General features: G+C 42.8%; 1 protein-coding gene across 1 annotated transcript in view; it reads left to right on the top strand.

Annotated features, from left to right (window-relative positions):
* Nucleotides 1-19811, top strand: part of pex5la (peroxisomal biogenesis factor 5-like a) — a 194311-nt gene that overhangs the window by 99272 nt on the left and 75228 nt on the right. Inside the window, exon 4 of the mRNA XM_078563858.1 lies at nt 15467-15578. Within this exon, the coding sequence (XP_078419984.1) occupies nt 15467-15578 (112 nt within the window). The remainder of the gene's footprint in view (nt 1-15466; nt 15579-19811) is intronic.

Raw genomic sequence — 19811 nt, 5'->3', positions numbered from 1 at the left:
AATAAAAGCCTTTGCTACACACTTGGGTCTACCTCAGTTACCTTCTTGGTGTCAGTCACTCTTATAGGATTATATAGGAAGAGGCTATTTAGCCTGCTCCATCATTCAATCAGATCATGGCTAATGTGTACCTCAGTCTCATTTATCCACCTTTGATTCACATCCCTTGATACTGTTACCTTAAAAAGGATGGTGTAGTTGAACAGGCCAAAGACATTTTTTTCATGAGAATTATGGAATAATAGAGGAGCTGTTATGCTACGGGTGTGTATTATGTCAAGTCTTGGAAAAGAGATAGAGGAGCAAGTTTGCAGGCAAATTACAGAGAGATGCAATAGCCACAGAGTAACGATGATGGGGACTTCGATTATCAGAATATAGTTTGCGATAGTAACAGTCTAAAAGGCCAAGAGGGGGAGGAATTCATAAAAACTGTAGAAGAGAACTGTCTTAATCATTGTATTTTCAGGAAGGAAGCAGTGCTAGATCTGCATCTGGGGGATGAAGTGGGTCAAATGAAGCATGTTGCAGTGGGAGGGTATTTAGGGAACAGTGCTCATAATATTATCAGGCTTAGAATAGGTATAGAAAAGGACAAGGAACACTTGTGTGTAAAAATACATAACTGGCAGAGGGCTAAATTAAGAGAGTTGAATAGAGATCAGGCCCAGATGGATTGGAATCCAAATTTAGTGGGTAAAAAAGTATTTGAACAATGGAAGGGTTAGGGTTAGATGAAGGGGAGATGATTCAGGTATAAAATTGTCACATACCCACAAGGGTGAAATGAAGGGCATCCAAAGCAAGCACTGTCTGGATGACTAAAGATCAAGGCCTTGGTTTTGGTCAGCAGCAAAGTGACACCATTTGACAATGACCTTGAAGAAATCTGCCCCCAAAGGTCTAGTGATCTCTATGGTGTGAATTTCAACTGAATGAATGAAATTTTACAACTGAATGGCTTGCTCAGCCACTTCAGAGGGCATTTAAGAGTCATCCACATGGCTATGGGTCTGGAGTCTCATGTAGACTAGACCAGGCAAGGACAGTAGATTTCCTTCCCTAAAGGGTATTAGTGAACCAGATGGGATTTTCCAACAATCAGCAATGGTTACATGGTCACCATAACTGAGACTAGCTTTCAATTCCAGATTTATTAATTGAATTTAAATTCCACAATCTGCCTTCTAACTAGCCTGCCTTGTCACTCACCTGGTCCTATGGCCACCTACGATCTGCCTCTGGGGCTGACGGGCCTGATTCTGTCTGGTCCCACTTCCCAGTGGTGAAAATTGGGTGTCCGTTAAACCAAGGCAGGTCTGACAAGTCAGGAAATGCCATCAATCTAACCCAAAATATTTGTCATAACACAGAGTACAAAACTGAATATTGAAGTTAAAGAGAAGATCCAAAAAAGGGAATAAGAGAGCCAAAGGGAGAGTGTGACAGTAGATTAGAAGCCATCATAAAAGGAAACCCAAAATCTTTTATAAACATATAAATCATAGAAGGGCATACAAAGGGAGTAGGGAGCCAGTTATAGCCAAAATGAGAACTCTTAATAGAAGCAAGAAGGCTTGACTGAAGTACTAAATGAGTACTTTGGCCCAAATTTTCACCACAATGGAAAGCCCCCCCCATTGTGGCGAACATGGTGGAAGTGGCTGAAAACCACAAGTCCCGCTCCCGAACAAGGCAATTCCGATTCTTGCAGGGGCAGGAGTGGGGGCAGGGTGTGTTTCACGTATGCACGTTTTACCTGGGGTGGGGCAGGTGGCCGTTTAAATCATTAGCTGCCTCCACTCAAGTAGGATTTTGGTCACCTTGGAGTTTGAAAACCAAAGTGTGCAGATTAGACCTGGTAGAAGCAGGTATAAAGTTTGTGGATTTATTTGGATAGCCTTTGGATTTGGTCCAGGAACACCTTTGGGTGAGAAAAGGTGCCATTTGTGGTAGGTCAGGTTCCGTTTGGGGGAAGTAAGCTGCCCTTTGAAATTGTTAAAATTAGGCATAAATGTGCATAAAAACTGCATAAAACTCATAAAGCTCATTGGAACTGTTGACAGGCAATTCAAAATCAGCTGTCATAACTGTCAGGAGCACCCGTCAAAGGGAGCTGTCAATTTTGCAATGCATTTAAAAGTCTGGTCCTTTAAATCTTCAAAAATGATTGCTTGCTATTTCACTCTGTCTGTTGACATATGTCTGGGGGCTTCCATTACTGGATTGCTGCTGCATGACTGATTTCACAACCATCCATTATCACATTATCACATTCACAGTTTGATTGACAGTTATAAGTGGTTATAGTCTCTGAAGTGGTCTATGAACTCCAATGCTTGCTCTTATAAGGGATTGTGCACTTTAATAAAATGTTTATCATGAGGCTGTATTTAGTTGAAGGAATGTAAATGAAGTAAATGAACGTTTTTTTTCAATATAGTGAAGGCTGCAATTGACATTTAGGACTTGATTTTATCGAACTTTATTTTATCTCATTTCTGTATGGGTCCTGAGGTCTGCCCATGGTGGATACTGGGTAGCTGACATGGTAGGTGTAAGGACAATGGGTGGTGGGGCATGAGTTAGCACTGTTGGCATAGGGCTATGAAGGGTCTGGGAGTGGGTGGAGGGGCATAGGTTGGCATGTAGGGTATGAGGGGCCATTGGGGTGGGTAGAGGAGCATAGGTTGCCATGGAGGGGATGCAGGGCCATGGGTGCTGGGTATGAGGGGTTATGGGGATGGTTATAGGGCACGAGGTGACATGGGAGGTGTGTGAGAAGGTGAGGGCTGGAGGGATGTTTCATGTTTTATTCTTTATTTTTATATTTTGGATAAATGCAAGAGCCCTGAGGCGGGCCTTCCACCCAGCCCGCCTCCATACCTGGTAGCCTCCTCAGTTCTTCGGCGGTTGCCTGCCCCAACTTCTAAACCCACTGACCCTTTTCAGACTGAAAATCTGATGTCCAGAGAGCCATTTTTAAAAGTTGGGTTCATGGAGCTGAGAATTCTCCTGTCTCTGCACACCACACCCGCCTGGGAGCAAAAAATCTGGGCTTTTGTATCTTTCTTCATTGGAGAAGAGGATGCTGCCAATATAGTAGCAAAGGAGGAGGTAGAAGCGATATTGGATAGGATAAAAATAGGTAAGGTTTGGCAGTCCTCAATAGCAAAGTTACCTGCTCACGATAGGATGCATCCTAGGTTACGTAGGGAAGTAGGGGTTGAAATTGTGGAAGCTCTGGCCACAATCTTCACATTCTCTTTAGATGTAGGGGTGATTCTCCTTAGATGTAGGGGTGATTCTCCTTAGATATAGGGATGATTCTCCTTAGATGTAGGGGTGATTCTCCTTAGGGTGTCACAAGACAGAAGGATTGCAAATGTCGCACCCTTATTTAAAAATGAAAAATGGATAAGCCACACAACTGTATGTATGAGCAGTCTACAGGAGCAAATCAGCTAGTCCCGCTCCCCCACCACCCCACCCCACATTCCTCACAGCCCAGCAATTTACCTCTTTGGGGGTTATCGAATTTCCTTTTGAAGTCCACAATTGAACCTGCTTCCATCACCCTCCCAGGCACTGCCTTTCAGATCTTAACTACTCACTGCTTTAAAAAGTTCTTTCTCATATCGCTATTGCTTCTTTTGCCAATCGCCCCAAATCAGTGCACTCTGATTCTCGACCCTTCCCTCAACGGGAACAATTTCTCCCTACTGGTTTCTCCCTATCTACTCTGCCTCAACCCTTCATGATTTTGAGCACCTCCATCAAATCTCTCCTTATCCTTCTCTTCTCTGAGGGGAACAACCCTAACTTCTCCAACCTTCCTCATAACTGAAGTCTCTTATCCCTGGAACCCTTTCTGCACACCTTCACATTCTTCCAAAGTGTGGTGCCCAGAATTAGAAGCAATACTGCAGTTAAAACCGAAGCAGTGTTTTTTATACAGCTTTATCATAACTCCCTTGCTTTTGTACTCCATGCCTCTATTTATAAAGCCCAGGATCCCATTTGCCTTTTTAACCACTTTCTTGATCTGCCCTGCCAACTTCAACAACTTGTGCACACATAACCCAGGTCTCTCTGTTCCTGTGCCCCTTTTGGAATTGTGTCACAGTACCACAGAATCTTTATAGGGCAGAAGGAGGCCTTTCGGCCCATCGAGTCTGCACTGGCTCTCTGAAAGAGCATTCTACCTAGTCTCACTCCCCTGCCTTATCCCTGTAACCTTTCACACTCTTTGTTTTCAGATAACCATCCAATTCTTTTTTGAATGCCTCGATCGAACCTGCCTTCACCACCCTCTCAGGAAGTTCGTTCCAAACTCCAGCCACTCTCTGGATGAAAAAATGTTTCCTCACATCACATTTACTCCTTTGCCAGTTTATTTTATATTGCTCCTCCTCAATCTTCCTACCAATGTGTATCACTTCATGCTTCTTTGCATTAAATTTCAGCTATCATGTGTCCACCCATTCCACCAGCTTGCCTATGTCCCCTTGAAGTTTTCCACTATCCTCACAGTTCATGATACTTCCTAGTTTTGTGTCAGCTGCAAATTTTTAAATTGCGCTCTGCACATCCAAGCCAAGCTCATTAATAGAGGCATAGAGTACAAAAGCAAGGAAATTATGCTAAACCTTTATAAAACACTGTTTAGGCCTCCACTGGAGTATTGTGTTCAAGTCTGGATACTACACTTTAGGGAGGATGTTGAAGCATTTCAAGGGGTTGCAGAAGAGATTTTATAGAATGGTACTAGGGATGAGGAACTTCACTTATGTGAAGAGGCTGGTGAAACTGGGGTTAATCTCCTTAGAGCAAAGAAGATTAAGAGGAGATTTGATAGGTGTTCAAAATCATGAAGTCATTTGGTATAATAAATAAGGAGTAACTGTTTCCAGTGCAGAAGAGTTAGAAACAGATAAGAAAATTTTAAGGCGATTGGCAAAAGAACTAGAGGCAACATGAGGATAATTTTTCTTTACTCAGCAAGTTGTTGTGATCTGGAATGCACTGTTTGAAAGAGTGGTGGAAACAAATGCAATCCTTCAAAAGGGAATTGGTTAAATACTTGACAGGAAAAAAAATGCAGAGCTACGGGGAAAGAGCAGGGATGTGGTACAAATTCGATAGCTCTACCAAAGAGCCAGCACAGGTACAATGCGCCAAATGGCTTCATCTGTGCTGCATTGTTCAATATAATAATAATATTCTATTAGTCTATGTTCTGTGATAAAAAATCTGTCAGTCTAAGCCTTGACAAATTCAATTCTGATCAGAATTCTAACCTTCCACAATCCTTTGCATGTAAAAGTGCTTCCACATTTCAATCCTGGATGGTCTCGCTCTAATTTTAAGATGCGCCCTGCTTTGTTCTAGATTTCTCCACAATAAGTAGTAGCTTTTCTATATCTTTGGTGCAGTCTGAGCACCCTTTATGGATGTATACTCCCATTGCCCTATAACTATTTGCGGGATAGCAGAACTCAAGATTGTTATAATAAAACCTTTCTGGATTTACATAAGCAAAACTCCTTAAATCTCTCTGAAGACAGACAAAATTAACACTGGGTGAGGCAAAGTTTGGCTTGAATCGTAAGCTGTTTTATTCCACAGGAGGCAAAATATATGGAACAGTAGGGTCAACGAGAGTTATTTGACACAATCAATACAAATTCTGTTAAGATACTGTTACAAAATAAAGAAATGCAAGAGCTAGCATACCCTGGCGAGTTGTCTAACTCAAAAGCACAATACTACCTATTGCCTAGGATAACAACTTGTTTACATCCTTTCACTGTTCGACTGCCCTTTGGTATTTGGTTTCTGATATTTTAAAGCTATTCTCAAAGCCTCAGAAACAGTGTGAAATATTTTTCTGAATGACCAAACACTGGTGAATTGGCCACTTTTGGCCTCCAAAATGCTACCAATGCATTTCTGTCATCGCTCCTCACCTATCTATGAAACCACAACCCACAATGTTGAGCTGTAGTGAGAAGCAATCATCCTTTGGGCAAACTTTAGCATAAAACACATTTTAAAATGGTTCATTTACAAGTCCTTTACATGGAAAAGTGGCTAAAACAAACTCAAACTGTGACAGCCTGACGTAACAATGAAGATGTATGGTGAGATAAAAGCCTGAAGTTTTCTATGACTTTATTACATGGAATTAATAAATTAGAATTTCAAGATGGAACATTTGAGGCCCCATAAAACAATGATTGTGAAGCACACAATATAGATGCACGTAGAACAACTTATTGGGAGATGTGCCAATAATCATTCCATTGGTATTTTATTCATAATATCAACCAATTGAACAAATTAAATCCTCAGCAGAATTGGTTTAGTCAGATCTCACTTCATGCATAGTCCATGTGACACAGCATTTGAATGCATAATTGATTCCTTCTGAAATAGTAAAATATTCTAATTAACTTTATAATAACTAAATATGCATAAACCAGGATAGCTACAGAAAAGATTAACTGCTGTTGAGCTCCAAAAGGAACCTTGTGTATGATACTAAAACGTGGGTAAAAATTGAGAGAAGAATGGTTTTACAAATCAAGGTGCTCTCAAATCAGACAATCACAGATCCTCAGAAAAACAATACAAATTCATGGATTCCTTTCCTAGATCAATAACCTGAAGGGATTTACTTTTCATTGATTCAATGAAATGTTAAAAAGTCAGCAATGTTTTTCTTACTTATAACTTTAATTGCCATTTACTTCTGTTATACAGTGTTCCATGTACAAGTATATTTGTGATTAAAAAGTTATTTGTAAAACAATTATATGCATTAAAACATTGATTTTTGTAAAGGCAAAAAGTGTAAGAAAAAGTCAATTTCAATTCTGGTCATTTTTTAATGTGAAGTAAGGGGATTGTTTAAAAATGATGCATACCATAGTGACCACAGTGAATCCAGTGAAAGTGAAGAAATGGCTTTATAGCTGCAAGTCAGGATGGTGTGTGGCTTGGAAGGAAATTCTCAGGCATTGGTGTTCCCATGCATCTGCTGCCCTTGACTTTCTAGATGGCAGAGGTCACGGGTTTGGAAGGTGCTGTCAAAGAAGCCTGGGTTAATTGCTGCAGTGCATCTTGTGGATAGTGACAGCAGTGTGCACTATGCGTCAGTGAGGGAGGGAGTGAATGTTAAGGTGGCAGATGGAGTGTCAATCTTGAGTGTGTTGGAGCTGCACTCATCCAGGCAAGTGGAGCATATTCCATCACACTCCTGACTTGAGATGGTGGATAGGCAATAGAGAGACCGGAAGTAAGCTCTTTTGTCCATGTTTGGACGAAAGTTGTAATGAAGTCAGGAACTGAGTGGCCCTGATGGAACCCAAACTGAGCATCAGTGAGCAGGTTATTGCTGAGTATGTGCCAGTTGATAGCCTGTCGACACCACCTTCTACCACTTTGCTGGTGATGGAGGGTAGATTGATGGGGCGGTAATTGGCCGGATTGGATTTATCCTGCTTCTTGTGGACAGGACATACCTGGGCAATTTTCCACATAGCCAGGTAGATGCCAGTGTTGTAGCTGTACTGGAACAGTTTGGCTAGGGGCACGGCAAGTTCTGGAGCAGAAGTCTTCAATACTATTGCCAAAATATTGTCAGGGCCATAGCCTTTGCACTATCGAGTGCCTTCGACCGTTTCTTGATAGCACGTGGGAGTGAATTGAATTGGCATCTGTGATGCTGGGGACCTCCAGAGGAGGCTGAGATGGAACATCCACTCGACACTTCCTGCTGAAGATGATTGCGCTTCAGCCTTATCTTTTGCACTGATGTGCTGGGCTCCCCCATCATTGAGGATGGGGATATTTGTGGAGCCCCTCTCCTCCAATTAGTTGTTTAATTGTTCAGTACCATTCACGATTGGATGTGGCAGGAGTGCCGAGCTTAGATCTGATCTGTTGGTTATGGGATTAGCTCTGTCGATCGCATGCTACTCCCGTTGTTTGGCATTCAAATAGTTCTGTGTCGAAGCTTTACTAGGTTAACTCGGTCTTGGTGGTGCTACCAAGCCACTCTTGGTGATGGACATTGAAGTCCCCCACCCAGAGTACATTCTGCGCCCTTGCCACCCTCAGTGCTTTCTCCAAGTGATGTTCAACATGGAGGAGCACTGATTCATCAGCTGAGGGGGTTGCGGTATGTGATAATCAACAAGATATTTCCTTCCTTATGTTTGACCTGATGCCATGAGAGTTCAGGGGGTGCAGAATCAATGTAGAGACCTCCCAGGGCAACTCTCTACTGACTATATACCACTGTGCTGGTGGGTCAGGATATACCTAGGAATGATGATAGTGGTGTCTGGGACATTGTAAGGAATGATTCCATGAGTATGACTATGTCAGGCTGTTGCTCGATTCATCTGTGGGACAGCTCTCCCAATTTTGCCCCCAGATGTTAGTAAGGCAAACTTTGCAGGGTCGACAGGGCTGGGTGTGCTACTGCGGTTTCCAGTGCCTGGATTGATGCTGGGTGGTCCATTTTGACTTTGTCTCACTTTGGTACAACTGAGAGGCTTGCTAGGCCATTTCAGAGGGCATTTAAGAGTCAACCACATTGCTGTGGGTCTGGAGTCACATGTAAGCCAGAGCAGGTAAAGAATTCCTTCCCTATACAACAGTCGTGAACCAGGTGGGTTTTTACAGCAATCAACTGTAGCTTCATTGTAGCCATTACTGGTCTGGCTTTTAATTCCAGTTTTATTAATTAATTGAATTTAAATTCCACCAGCTGCCATGGTGGGATTTGAACTTGTGTCCCCAGATCAGTCCATGGACACTGGGCCACTAAACCACACCTTCCACAGGTTGGATATACTTGATTGCATGTCATTGAGTCACTGCAGAAATTCTGGAACTTAAAACACCCTAATACAAGTGACCCAGAGTTCCTTCAAACTTAGCTTGTAATCCAAATGAGGTTACATCCAAAATTATTTCATGTTGAACCAATGAAGATGCAGTACAATTAGGGTCTAATTGATGAAGCAGGACAAGTGACCTGAAGATAAAAGCAAAATGCTGCAGATGCTGGAAATCTGAAACAAAAACAAAAATAGCTGGACAAACTCAGCAGGTCTGACAGCATCTGCGGAGAGGAACACAGTTAACGTTTCGAGTCCGTATGACTCTTCATCAGACTCTTCTTCAGTGACCTGAAGGTTGGGAACGTTTAGGAAACAGTGACCTGTCGGCTGGATTTGTTTGTTAATCTTTGGTTCAAGCCCTGCACCAAAACTTGAGTACATAGACTAGGATGGGAATTCAGTGCATTTTTGAGGGAGTTGCACTGTTGAAGATGCCCCTGTGACTTTTAATCAAAGCTTTGTCTGTCTGACCCAGTGGTTCAAGTGGAAATTATAAATCCCATGACACTTTTCAAAGCAGAGCAGTGAGTTTCACTAGTGACCAGACTATCATTTCTTTTGCAACTGCCGTGACCGAAACAGATTAACTGTTGTTCAATTCACTAGGTGCTTATGAAACTGACATTGACATTGGAGTTGTTGTATAAATGCGACTGAATGAAATATTTGGGAAAACAAGTAATGATTCATTAATGGGATAGAAAAAACTTTTGCTTTGTTTTCAAGGCTTTTCTCATAGCAATAATGCCAGTGCAGAAGAAAGCCATTCTGTTGCATGGACATTTTCATATGCATCAAGGCGGGGGATATTTGCAGGAGGCAATGGAACACTTTGGGTATCTGCTGCCACCTGGAGATCAGGTATGAAAAGCATAAAAGAAACAGCTTCCTGAACTCTCCTGATCACCCACATGGACTAGATTTTCCACATAATTCCCACTCATATAACAGTAGAATCTAAGTGGAATGAAATGAAACGGTGCTAAAAATCGTGAAATTTTAAGTGTAAACAAGTTGCACCCGTAACTGTGCTTGAGTGTCCGCAATCTCTTAGACAAGTTTATCTCAATCACAGAAGACCATCTGCTGTAATGTGAATTTTTCAACTTCCTGCATCAGCCATCCTGTTAACTTACTGAAATGTATTGCTATTTTTTGATGAATTATCAACAATTTTGTACTGGAAACACAAAAGCAAAATGATCATGCACTAACCCACTATCTAGTTTCACCTATTCTTTATGCATCTGATTGGTTAAGACTTTCCAATGGAACCCCCCAAGCACCTCATAACTTAGATTCATTGGCCAGAATGTTCCAGCCCCTCACACCGATGGGGTCTTCTGGTCCCACCAATGTGAATGGACATTCAAATCCGGCCATTGAATCATACAGCAGAGAAGGAGACCATTTGGTTCATCATGCCTGCACGAACTCTATGAAAGAGCTATCCAATTCATCCCACTCCTTTGTCCTTTCCCCTTGGCCCTGCATTTTTTTTTCCTTTTTTAACCAGGTATCCAACTCCCTTTTGAAAGTTGCTGTTGAATCTGCTTCCACCATCCTTTCATGTGTTGTCTTTCAGATCATAACTTGCTAAGTAAATTTTTAAAATCCTAATTTTCTACTTTTATATTTTGTTAATTATCTTAAATCTGCGTCTTCTGGTTACCCATTTTCAATTTTCAGTGCCAAATGGTTGGCGTATGCATGTCCTTAAAGGGGTCATTCGCAAGCTGTTCAAAAAGGGGTGTAAAAGTGGAGTTTTGATTTTTAAACGCCTTTTTATTGCGAAGAAGAACTGGAAGTTCAAAAGCACTAGAGGGAGTTGGGGCAGCTTCTTAGAGAAAATGTTGAGAGGAGATTTGGTAGTGGCATTCAAAATCATGAGGAATCTAAATGGTATAGATAGAGAGAAACTGTTCCTATTGGCAGAAGGGTTGAGGGGCAGTGGACACAGATTTAAGGTGATTGGCAAAAAAAAACGGCGACATAAGGAGAAGCTTTTTTTTAATGCAGTGAGCGGTTACAATCTGGAATTCCTTGCCCGGAAGAAAGGAAGAAAAGAAGGTGGAAACAGTGGAAACAGTTTTAATCATGGCTTTCAAAAGATAATTGCATAAGCAACTGAAGGGAAAAAGTTTGTAGGGCTATGGGGAAAGTGAGGTATTGATGGATTAGCGAAATTACTCTTTCCGAGAGCCGACGTAGGCTCAACGGGCCAAATGGCGTCCTTCTGTGCTGTAACCTTTCTATGATTCTGTTCTATGAAGAAGATATCACCATACCTGTTTGATGAAGTACCTGAAGCCATCCCCCTCCACCAATCAAAGAAAGAAAGAAAGGCAGACTTGCATTTATATAGTGGTTTTCATGACCATCGGATGTCTCAAAACACTTCACAGCCAAAGAGGTACTTTTGAAGTGTAGTCACTTTTGTAATGTAAGAAACAAATGCCTTATTCCTTCCCCAGTGCTGAGGGAAAAACTGAAGACCATTCCTCCTCTGCTAAGGAAAATCCCTCTCCAACTAAAGCAAGAATCATGCTCCCATGAAGACACAGATCATGATTCCTGAGCCCCGCCCCCCTGAATTCCCCAACTGCTGAGGCAAAAGTCCAATGTACCTGGTACCCCTAAAGTCCCCTGCTGAATTAGAATTTTCAATGGGTTAACCCCATTGCCTTCCCACCACCACACCCCTCCACCCGCTATAGCTAACACTTAGATTACAGACCCCAACACTAACACAAACCCCAACACTAACACAAACATTTATACTATCACAGGAAAAACTAAATTTGATCGCTGGCGCACGTTTGTTTCAAGCTCCCTTCTGCTTCTTTCCTGACACTCCTCTCTGCACTTAACGAACGCCTTAAACTTTAGCACAGCCTTACCCGATACTTCATTTCCCGGTCTGCCTAGCTGGAGCCTAACCTTCTGAAACAAAACACTGCACTGCAATTCCCAAGGACCATTGCATTGCATAACCAACTTAAGCAATCACAACTCCCAGAAAATCCATAGCCTCAAGTCCCAGTGTCCCTGTCAGCTCTCAGCATCCTCAGGCCACACATTCTACAACTTGCTTGATTGTGATCTTGCAGCCACCCACTGACAACCCCACCTTCTTGATTTACAGGCCTCACTCACTCAATTTGAATCCCTTTACTTCTGGCACCCTTAAATTGAGTTCTGTCACTTTTGCCTTAGCCCAGGCTGAGGCTTCATTGCTTTTTCCCTTCCCTACTTTTAAAAAGAAATAAAGAGCTTAGTCACAATTTGTGCCTACAGTTAGAGTGGCTGAAGCAGGAAATAGAAAATTCACATTAATGAGGAATAACTACTGCATTTAAAAATATGTCTGTTAGGTGCAAAGATAAATGAGATTTTGCACAGGCCAACAAACGCAATCACAAGAATGAGGGATTTGCTTAAAGTTATTTTTGAAATGTAAGTTAAATACTGGAGCATAAAGAGGACAATTTAAAAAAAACTTGATTTAAAGAGCAAACAAAACACAAACAATTACCGGGTAATCTGGTAGTTGACTAATATTAGGTGAATGGGCAAAGAAGTGGCAGATGGAATACAACGTGGGGAAGTGTGAGGTCATGCACTTTGGTAGGAAGAATAGAGGCAAAGACTATTTTCTAAATGGGGAGAGAATTCAGAAATCTGGAGTGCAAAGGGACTTGGGAGTCCTAGTCCAGGATTCTCTTAAGGTTAACTTGCAGGTTGAGTAGATAGTTAGGAAGGCAAATACAATGTTGGCATTTATTTCAAGAGGACTAGAATATAAAAGCAGGGATGTGCTGCTGAGGCTTTATAAGGCTCTGGTCAGACCACATTTAGAATATTGTGAGCAATTTTGGGCCCCGTATCTCAGGAAGGATGTTCTGGCCCTGGAGAGGGTCCAGAGGAGGTTCACGAGAACGATCCCAAGAATGAAAGGCTTAACATATGAGGAACGTTTGAGGACTCTGGGTCTATATTCGATGGAGTTTAGAAGGATGAGGGGGGATCTGATTGAAACTTACAGAATACTGAAAGGCCTGGATAGAGTGGATGTGGGAAAGATGTTTCCATTAGTAGGAGACACTAGGACCCGAGGGCACAGCCTCAGAGTAAAGGGAAGACCTTTTAGAACAGAGATGAGGAGAAACTTCTTTAGCCAGAGAGTGGTGAATCTATGGAATTCATTGCCACAGAAGGCTGTGGAGGCCAGGTCATTGAGTGTATTTAAGACAGATATTTAAGACAAAGGTTACGGGGAGAAGGCGGGAGAATGGGGTTGAGAAACTTATCAGCCATGATTGAATGGCGGAGCAGACTCGATGGGCCGAATGGCCTAATTTCTGCTCCTATGTCTTATGGTCTTATAATATTCAGGTCAATATTTTTAATTGTTTATTTTTGAATTTGCACAATGTTACAGGTGACGAACTGGGCTGCTAAAAACAAAATCAACTTTGTTCTTAAAGTTTTCCATTCTGTTTCTCTGTGATCCCTATTCCAACATTAATAACATTAAAAAATATTTCCAACATGCCAGCTAATGTCCCTCTATTGTGTCAGCCAATGTAACAAATCATTCAGTGTGATTACCATTGACCTTAAACCTGAAAATCTTACCTGCGTACTCCAATTCGAGGAGCATATCGGTTTTAGATAGATTTTTCTTTTCTGTTGTTCAACCATTCACTTTGACCAATGATTGATTACATCTTGCTTGAATTAGGCTTCAGCTATACTTGTTATAATAATACTGAATACAATACTTTTTTTCATTCATTCATGGGCTGTGAGCTTCGCTGGCTGGGCCAGCATTTATTGCCCGTCCTTAGTTGCCCTTGAGAATGTGGTGATGAGCTGCCTTCTTGAGCTGCTGCAGTCCATGTGGTGTAGGCACACCCACATTGCTGTTAGGAAGGGAGTTCCAGGATTTTGACCCAGTGACAGTGAAGGAACGGCGATATATTTCCAAGTCAGGATGGTAAATGACCTGGAGGGGAACATCCAGGTGGTGATGTTTCCATCTATCTGCTGCCCTGTCCTTCTAGATGGTAGTGGTCGTGGGTTTGGAAGGTTCTGTCAAAGGAGCCACGGTGAGTTTCTGCAGCGCATTTTGTAGATGGTACACACTGCTGCTACTGTGCATCATCGGTGGTGGAGGGAGTGAATATTTGTGGATGTAGTGCCAATCAAGCAGGCTGCTTTGACCTGGACGGTGTCAAGCTTCTTGAGTGTTACTGGAGTTGCACTCATCCAGGCAAGTGGGGAGAATTCCATCACATTCCTGACTTGTGCCTTGTAGATGGTGGACAGGCTTTGGGGAGTTAGGAAGTGAGTTACTCACCACAGGATTCCTAGCCCCTGACCTGCTCTTGTAGCCTCAGTATTTATATGGTTAGTCCAGTTCAGTTTCTGGTCAATGGTAACCTGAGAATGTTGATAGTAGGGGAATCAGTGATGTTAATGCCAGTGAACGTCAAGGGGCAATAGTTAGAGTCTCTCTTGTTGGAGATGGTCATTGCTTGGCACTTGTGTGGCGTGAATGTTACTTATGACTTGTCAACCCAAGCCTGGATATTGTCCAGGTCTTGCTGCATTTGGACATGGGCTGCTTCAGTACCTGAGGAGTCGCGAATGGTGCTGAACATTGTGCAATCATCAGCGAACATTCCCACTTCTGACCTTATGATGGAAGGAAGGTCATTGATGAAGCAGCTGAAGATGGTTGGGCCTAGGACACTACCCTGAGCATCTCCTGCAGTGGTGTCTGGTACTGAGATGACTGGCCTCCAACAACCACAGCCATCTTCTTTTGTGCTTGGTATGGCTCCAACCATTGGAGAGTTTTCCCCTTGATTCCCATTGACTCCAGAGGAGGTCCCCAGTATCACAGATGCCAGACTTTAGCCAATTCGATTCATTCCACGTGATATCAAGAAATGGCTGAAGGCACTGGATAGCGCAAAGACTATGGGCTCTAACAATATTCCGACAATAGTGCTGAAGATTTGTGCTCCAGAACTTGCCACGCCCCTCGCCAAGCTATTCCAGTGCATCCACAACACTGGCATCTACCGGCTACAAGGAAAATTGCCCAAGTATGCCCTGTAAACGAAAAGCAGGACAAATCCAACCCAGCCAATTACCACCCCATCAGTCTACTCTCAATCATCAGTAAAGTAACGGAAGGGGTCATCATCAACAGTGCTATCAAGCAGCACTTGCTTAGCAATAACCTACACTCAACACAAGTCACCATAAAAATATCTTTGCATTTACAGAAAAAATATATAGTTTGAACCGAAGAATATTTAGCAATATTTAAAATATTAAACCACATTGATTCACCGAGCAAAATATAAAACCTTGCTATATGTAGCTAGACATTTCTGAAGGCAACACAAACCAGAGCCCCTGTTCAAGTTGGCTGTCTTGAAATATCGATTTTGCATTTTCATTGAAAGTTTATTTTATAATTGAACCCTCCCCTGCATCTAACTCTGTATGACTGCTTCTTTTATTTCTATTTTTAGCTGGTGAATGAACAACAGGAGAGCCGACCCCTCCTGAGCCCCTCGATTGATGATTTTCTACTTGAAGCAAAAACTGACAGAGTTTCACGTACACCGACATCAAACACAGCAGGTGACCATTATCCTGAATATATCAAAGAAAAGAAACTTAACTCAATAATTCTCGAAAAAGATTTTTCCAAATAATAGTCCAGTGTAATTGTAATTTATTTGGGATTAATATGTAACCGTGTTCATTGATACTTACAGAAATTGGAATTAAATTTTATTAAAATTGGGATGTCTCTGTAATGTTATATGAAAACTTAGGTGATTTTTATACCATGAATGTTCAAATTATTGAAAGTTTGTTTAGAATGTAATTTGACAATAGAATAGCGTGTTTCAAAAGTAAATTGTGTAGAAATTGCTAATAGAAACAGGGAATTCAGGTTAATCAACTTGTGTTGGTGTTTAACCTCCACATGTGCCAATCTCAGTCTCATGTGTCCTTCCTGTTCCCATATCTTTTTATTCCCGTTTCCTTCAATCACTTATCCAACCTATTCTTAAATGTTGGTATGGTCTCGGTTTCAGTCACTAGTTCTATTAGTGCATTCCACATTCTTGCATCCCTCTAAGTTTTTTTTTTAAAAAGTGTCTCCCATTCTCTGTCATAAATCCCTCATAATTAATCTTGTTTGGGTGTTCCTACAAAGTGTTTTCAGTGTACAACCCCTTGTGTAAAAACAAAAGTTTTAGTCTGCTCTCCGCCTTAAATCTCTTGCATTAACCTTGGCTGGGATTTTCTGTGCCCGCTGGCACCAGGGTCGTTCGGTGGTGAGTGGACAATACGGCGAGAAGGCCAAAAATCAGTTTCATGCATCACGAAACCAGTTTGCAATCGTCCACTCCGCTCACCAATGGCAGGACACGTTTCCTGCCATCGGACGTCGGGAACCTCATTGTAATACATCAGCATATCATTATAAGGCCAGCCCGCTGGAGTCATCCCCCCAAGCTGGATCGTCCGCCCATGTCGGCGGGAAAACACGATGATGTGTTTCACAACAGCATATATAAGTTATGCATTTGGCGGGCTGCACTTCACTTGGGACTTCAAGATTTGTTTGCCTACCTTGCTTCGGTCCGCACTCGCAGTCATCAGCGCCAGGCTTCATAGACAGCACCACGTCACTTATAGCGGGGCTCATGGATAGTTCTTTCCCTACCAGATCACCCTTATGTGGGTGGCTATTCAACGGCTGCAGAGCTAGGGGTGCTTGGGGAAGGGGAAGAAGAGGCCTCAGGCATGGGAAGAGGCTGCAGGGCGAGGGTTGTACTGGGGAAGGAGGTGTGTGGGAGGGGGCACATGTTGATCTGTGCAAGTGGCCTCAAGATGGTGAAGGCTGAGGAGGCAGGCTCCAGAGGAGATGAGGCCAGATGGAGATGTGAGGGTGTGTGTGTGATAATGGGTGATGTCGTCCTGGGTGATGTCGTCCCTGGAGCTGGCAGTGAGCGAGATGCCAGTGAATGTGTGATGGGCTTGTGAGTTTAGAGTGATGAAATGATTGCCATACGCTGGCTGTACGGTTGAGATCATTCATCCTCTATTTGCATTGGATGGTCAACCTCTTCTGTGACATATTGGCACTGGCACTGATCACCACTGCCATCACCTGCAAAGCCGGAGTGGTAACGTTGCCCCTCCTGCGGTCAGAGAAGGGGGGGGCGGGGGGGATGGTAGAGGACATCACAGTGGGCCTCCATGGTGTCCAAAAGGCGCTCGAGGGCTACAGTCTTCTTGTTTTTTGGGGTCATGTCTTCTTTGCTGTAGTGCTGTAGTCCTGGGCTGGAAGCACTGAGTGTGGCTGTACTTTAAATGTGGTGCCTGACGTGATGAAGCAGTGAGGTGATGGCATGGCAGGCGAATCGGAGCCTGCCCGCCATGGAAATGGCGTATTTCCCGGGAATACATAAGTAATGCAGCGGGTTTGGGATGCAGTGTGAAAACCTGCCATCGCAGCTGGCGGGCCCGCTACCACACTTAATGCAAATCTGGGACAATTCTGCCCCTTGTATCTGTGCACCCTTGTTCTAAAGCCTGCAATCAATATGGGGGTGAAATTCAATTTGGATGGGGTTACAGAACAGGCAGTAGTGGATCAGCCAGTCATAATACATCCTGCCCCACTTTTCTTTCCATTAGCTCTGAAAATGTATAATGCAAAAGCAATATACGTGAAAGCCATTTTTGCAACTATGTAATACATAATGTAAAAATACTATGCACACACACACACTTTCTTATACCTGACCCATATAACTTTTATGAGCTAACGCTGGCTGAAATATATTTGATCCTGGTGAGCTGCTACAAAAAGGATGCAAATACATGCAAGAGTGTCAGAAAGTATTTGAGAAGTGACATTAATAGGGCAACTAATTTAAAAATAAAGATCAACATCTGGTTTGTTTCGTTAATAATTAAGGTGTTAGCTGAGCAGGTTTTCCCCATTGCTTTGTTGTTTGCTCTGCAGTTTTCTTTAGTCTTTATATGAAGCAGTGCAGTACAGGTCACTTATTCATTCCATGGAGAAAAGGACTTAAGGTTGTATTATCCTGTCTCAGCCTTAAAATTTCATCAGTAAAAATTCACTTACATGTACTATATGCTAGAATGCCTGCCAAAAGACACAAAAGAACAGCTCAGTGACCTGTGCTATTTTAATTCTAGTAGTGATCTGCCTCAGGTCAGATCCTCTGCTCATTTCTCTACACCTCATGGCCTCGTGCTTTTCTCTGTAGTTGCTCACAGACCCCTCTAATTTCAATTTCAAGTTACCTGACAGCATCATTCTCTTTCTTCCTCTTAGCCTACATCCCTCTAACCTTCCATCAGTCACCTCTTTCAGCAAGTTCTCATTCCTTAGACTATGGCCAATCTAACCTTGTTGCCTTTTCTTGATGATGTTCACTAATGATCTTTCCTGTTCCACCATCCTGAGAACTTCTTCATTACTCTTGTGTTCTCTCCAATTGAACCGTGTGTGACATCAAAATAGAACATATTTTGTTTTACATAATCCATGAAGTAGTTATGTTCAAAAGATGACTGCCTCAATGGGTATGTTACCCCAGGACATCATCCAGCAAACCAAAATTATATTATGAAGGTCCTTTTAAATGTCAATTAAAATTGTGCACTGAACCAGTTTAGCTATCTGGCTTATATACCAGTTTGTGAATGGCTACATACACAAAGGTGTGAAACTGAATCCTATATATGACCAGGATTTCCCGGTCGGCGAGCGGGGGGTGGGACCTGCACGTTGATGCGTTAAATGATGCGGGATGATGTCGGGCGGAACTCCCAACTCCTGCATCATTTCAATTTTCAGGTCGGCGGGAGCTCAGCCGAATCAGCTGTGCCCCCGCCGACCTGTCAATGGCCAATTGAAGCCATTTAAAAAATAATTGCAGTAGTTAAAGGACTTGCCCGTCCAACCTTAAGGTTGGCGGGCAGGCTGGGAGCCCTGGCGGGCTTCAGAAAAAGCATGAAACCTCATCCACGGGCGGGATGATGTTTCATGTAGGTTTTTAAAAATTTAATAAAAGTTTAACTAAAAGTGATGGACATATCCCAACTCATGTGACAGTGTCACATGAGGGGACATGTCAGGGAAATTTTATTTTTCTATTTTTAACATTTTTAAATTTGGCGCCGATCTCCCTGAGGCAGTACTTAGCCTCAGGGAGATGAGTGCACTCTTTCATGCGCATGCGCAAAAGAGCACACTCCCTGCTGAGGGAATCTCCCCCCCCACCCCGCCTGCACAGGGAGCGCATAGTGCTTCCTGGCAGATGGCACACTGGGCATGCCTTAATTGACTCACCCACATAAAATGGTGGCGCCCCGCCAATTGGGGGCGCCAATCGGAGGTGCGCCTGCACCCGCCCGCTCCTGAACTTTCCCACCCCCCCACCCCCGACAGGGGGAAAATTCTGTCCTATATGTCTGTGTGTATATGTGTGTAATTCATATGTATTCTCATATATTTTGCACATTTTAATATACACGTGCACATTATTATTTTATGGTGCTGCTCATGTGGAGTTAGAGGATCTGCTGTTATAAAACATCAGGAGGGTCACTATCAAAGTTTGACAGGAAATGTGTTACAGAAGGTAATGCAGAACTCAGCTGTGACCTTGCCCTCCGGGGAGCTGGCAAATGAATTGCCCCATCCTCCTGGCATGACTGCAACACTGTCATGCCCTGTGACACAATCCATGCAGATCACAGCTCCACACTACCCTCTAAGGTTCATGCAATGCCAGTATCTGAGCTGGCTACTGCAAGTCT

Source organism: Cetorhinus maximus, chromosome 19 (genome assembly GCF_964194155.1).
Source record: "Cetorhinus maximus chromosome 19, sCetMax3.hap1.1, whole genome shotgun sequence".
In the NCBI taxonomy this organism is placed as follows: domain Eukaryota; kingdom Metazoa; phylum Chordata; class Chondrichthyes; order Lamniformes; family Cetorhinidae; genus Cetorhinus; species Cetorhinus maximus.
The sequence above is the reverse complement of the archived record's forward strand: the minus strand, read 5'-3'. Positions and strand labels throughout refer to the sequence as shown.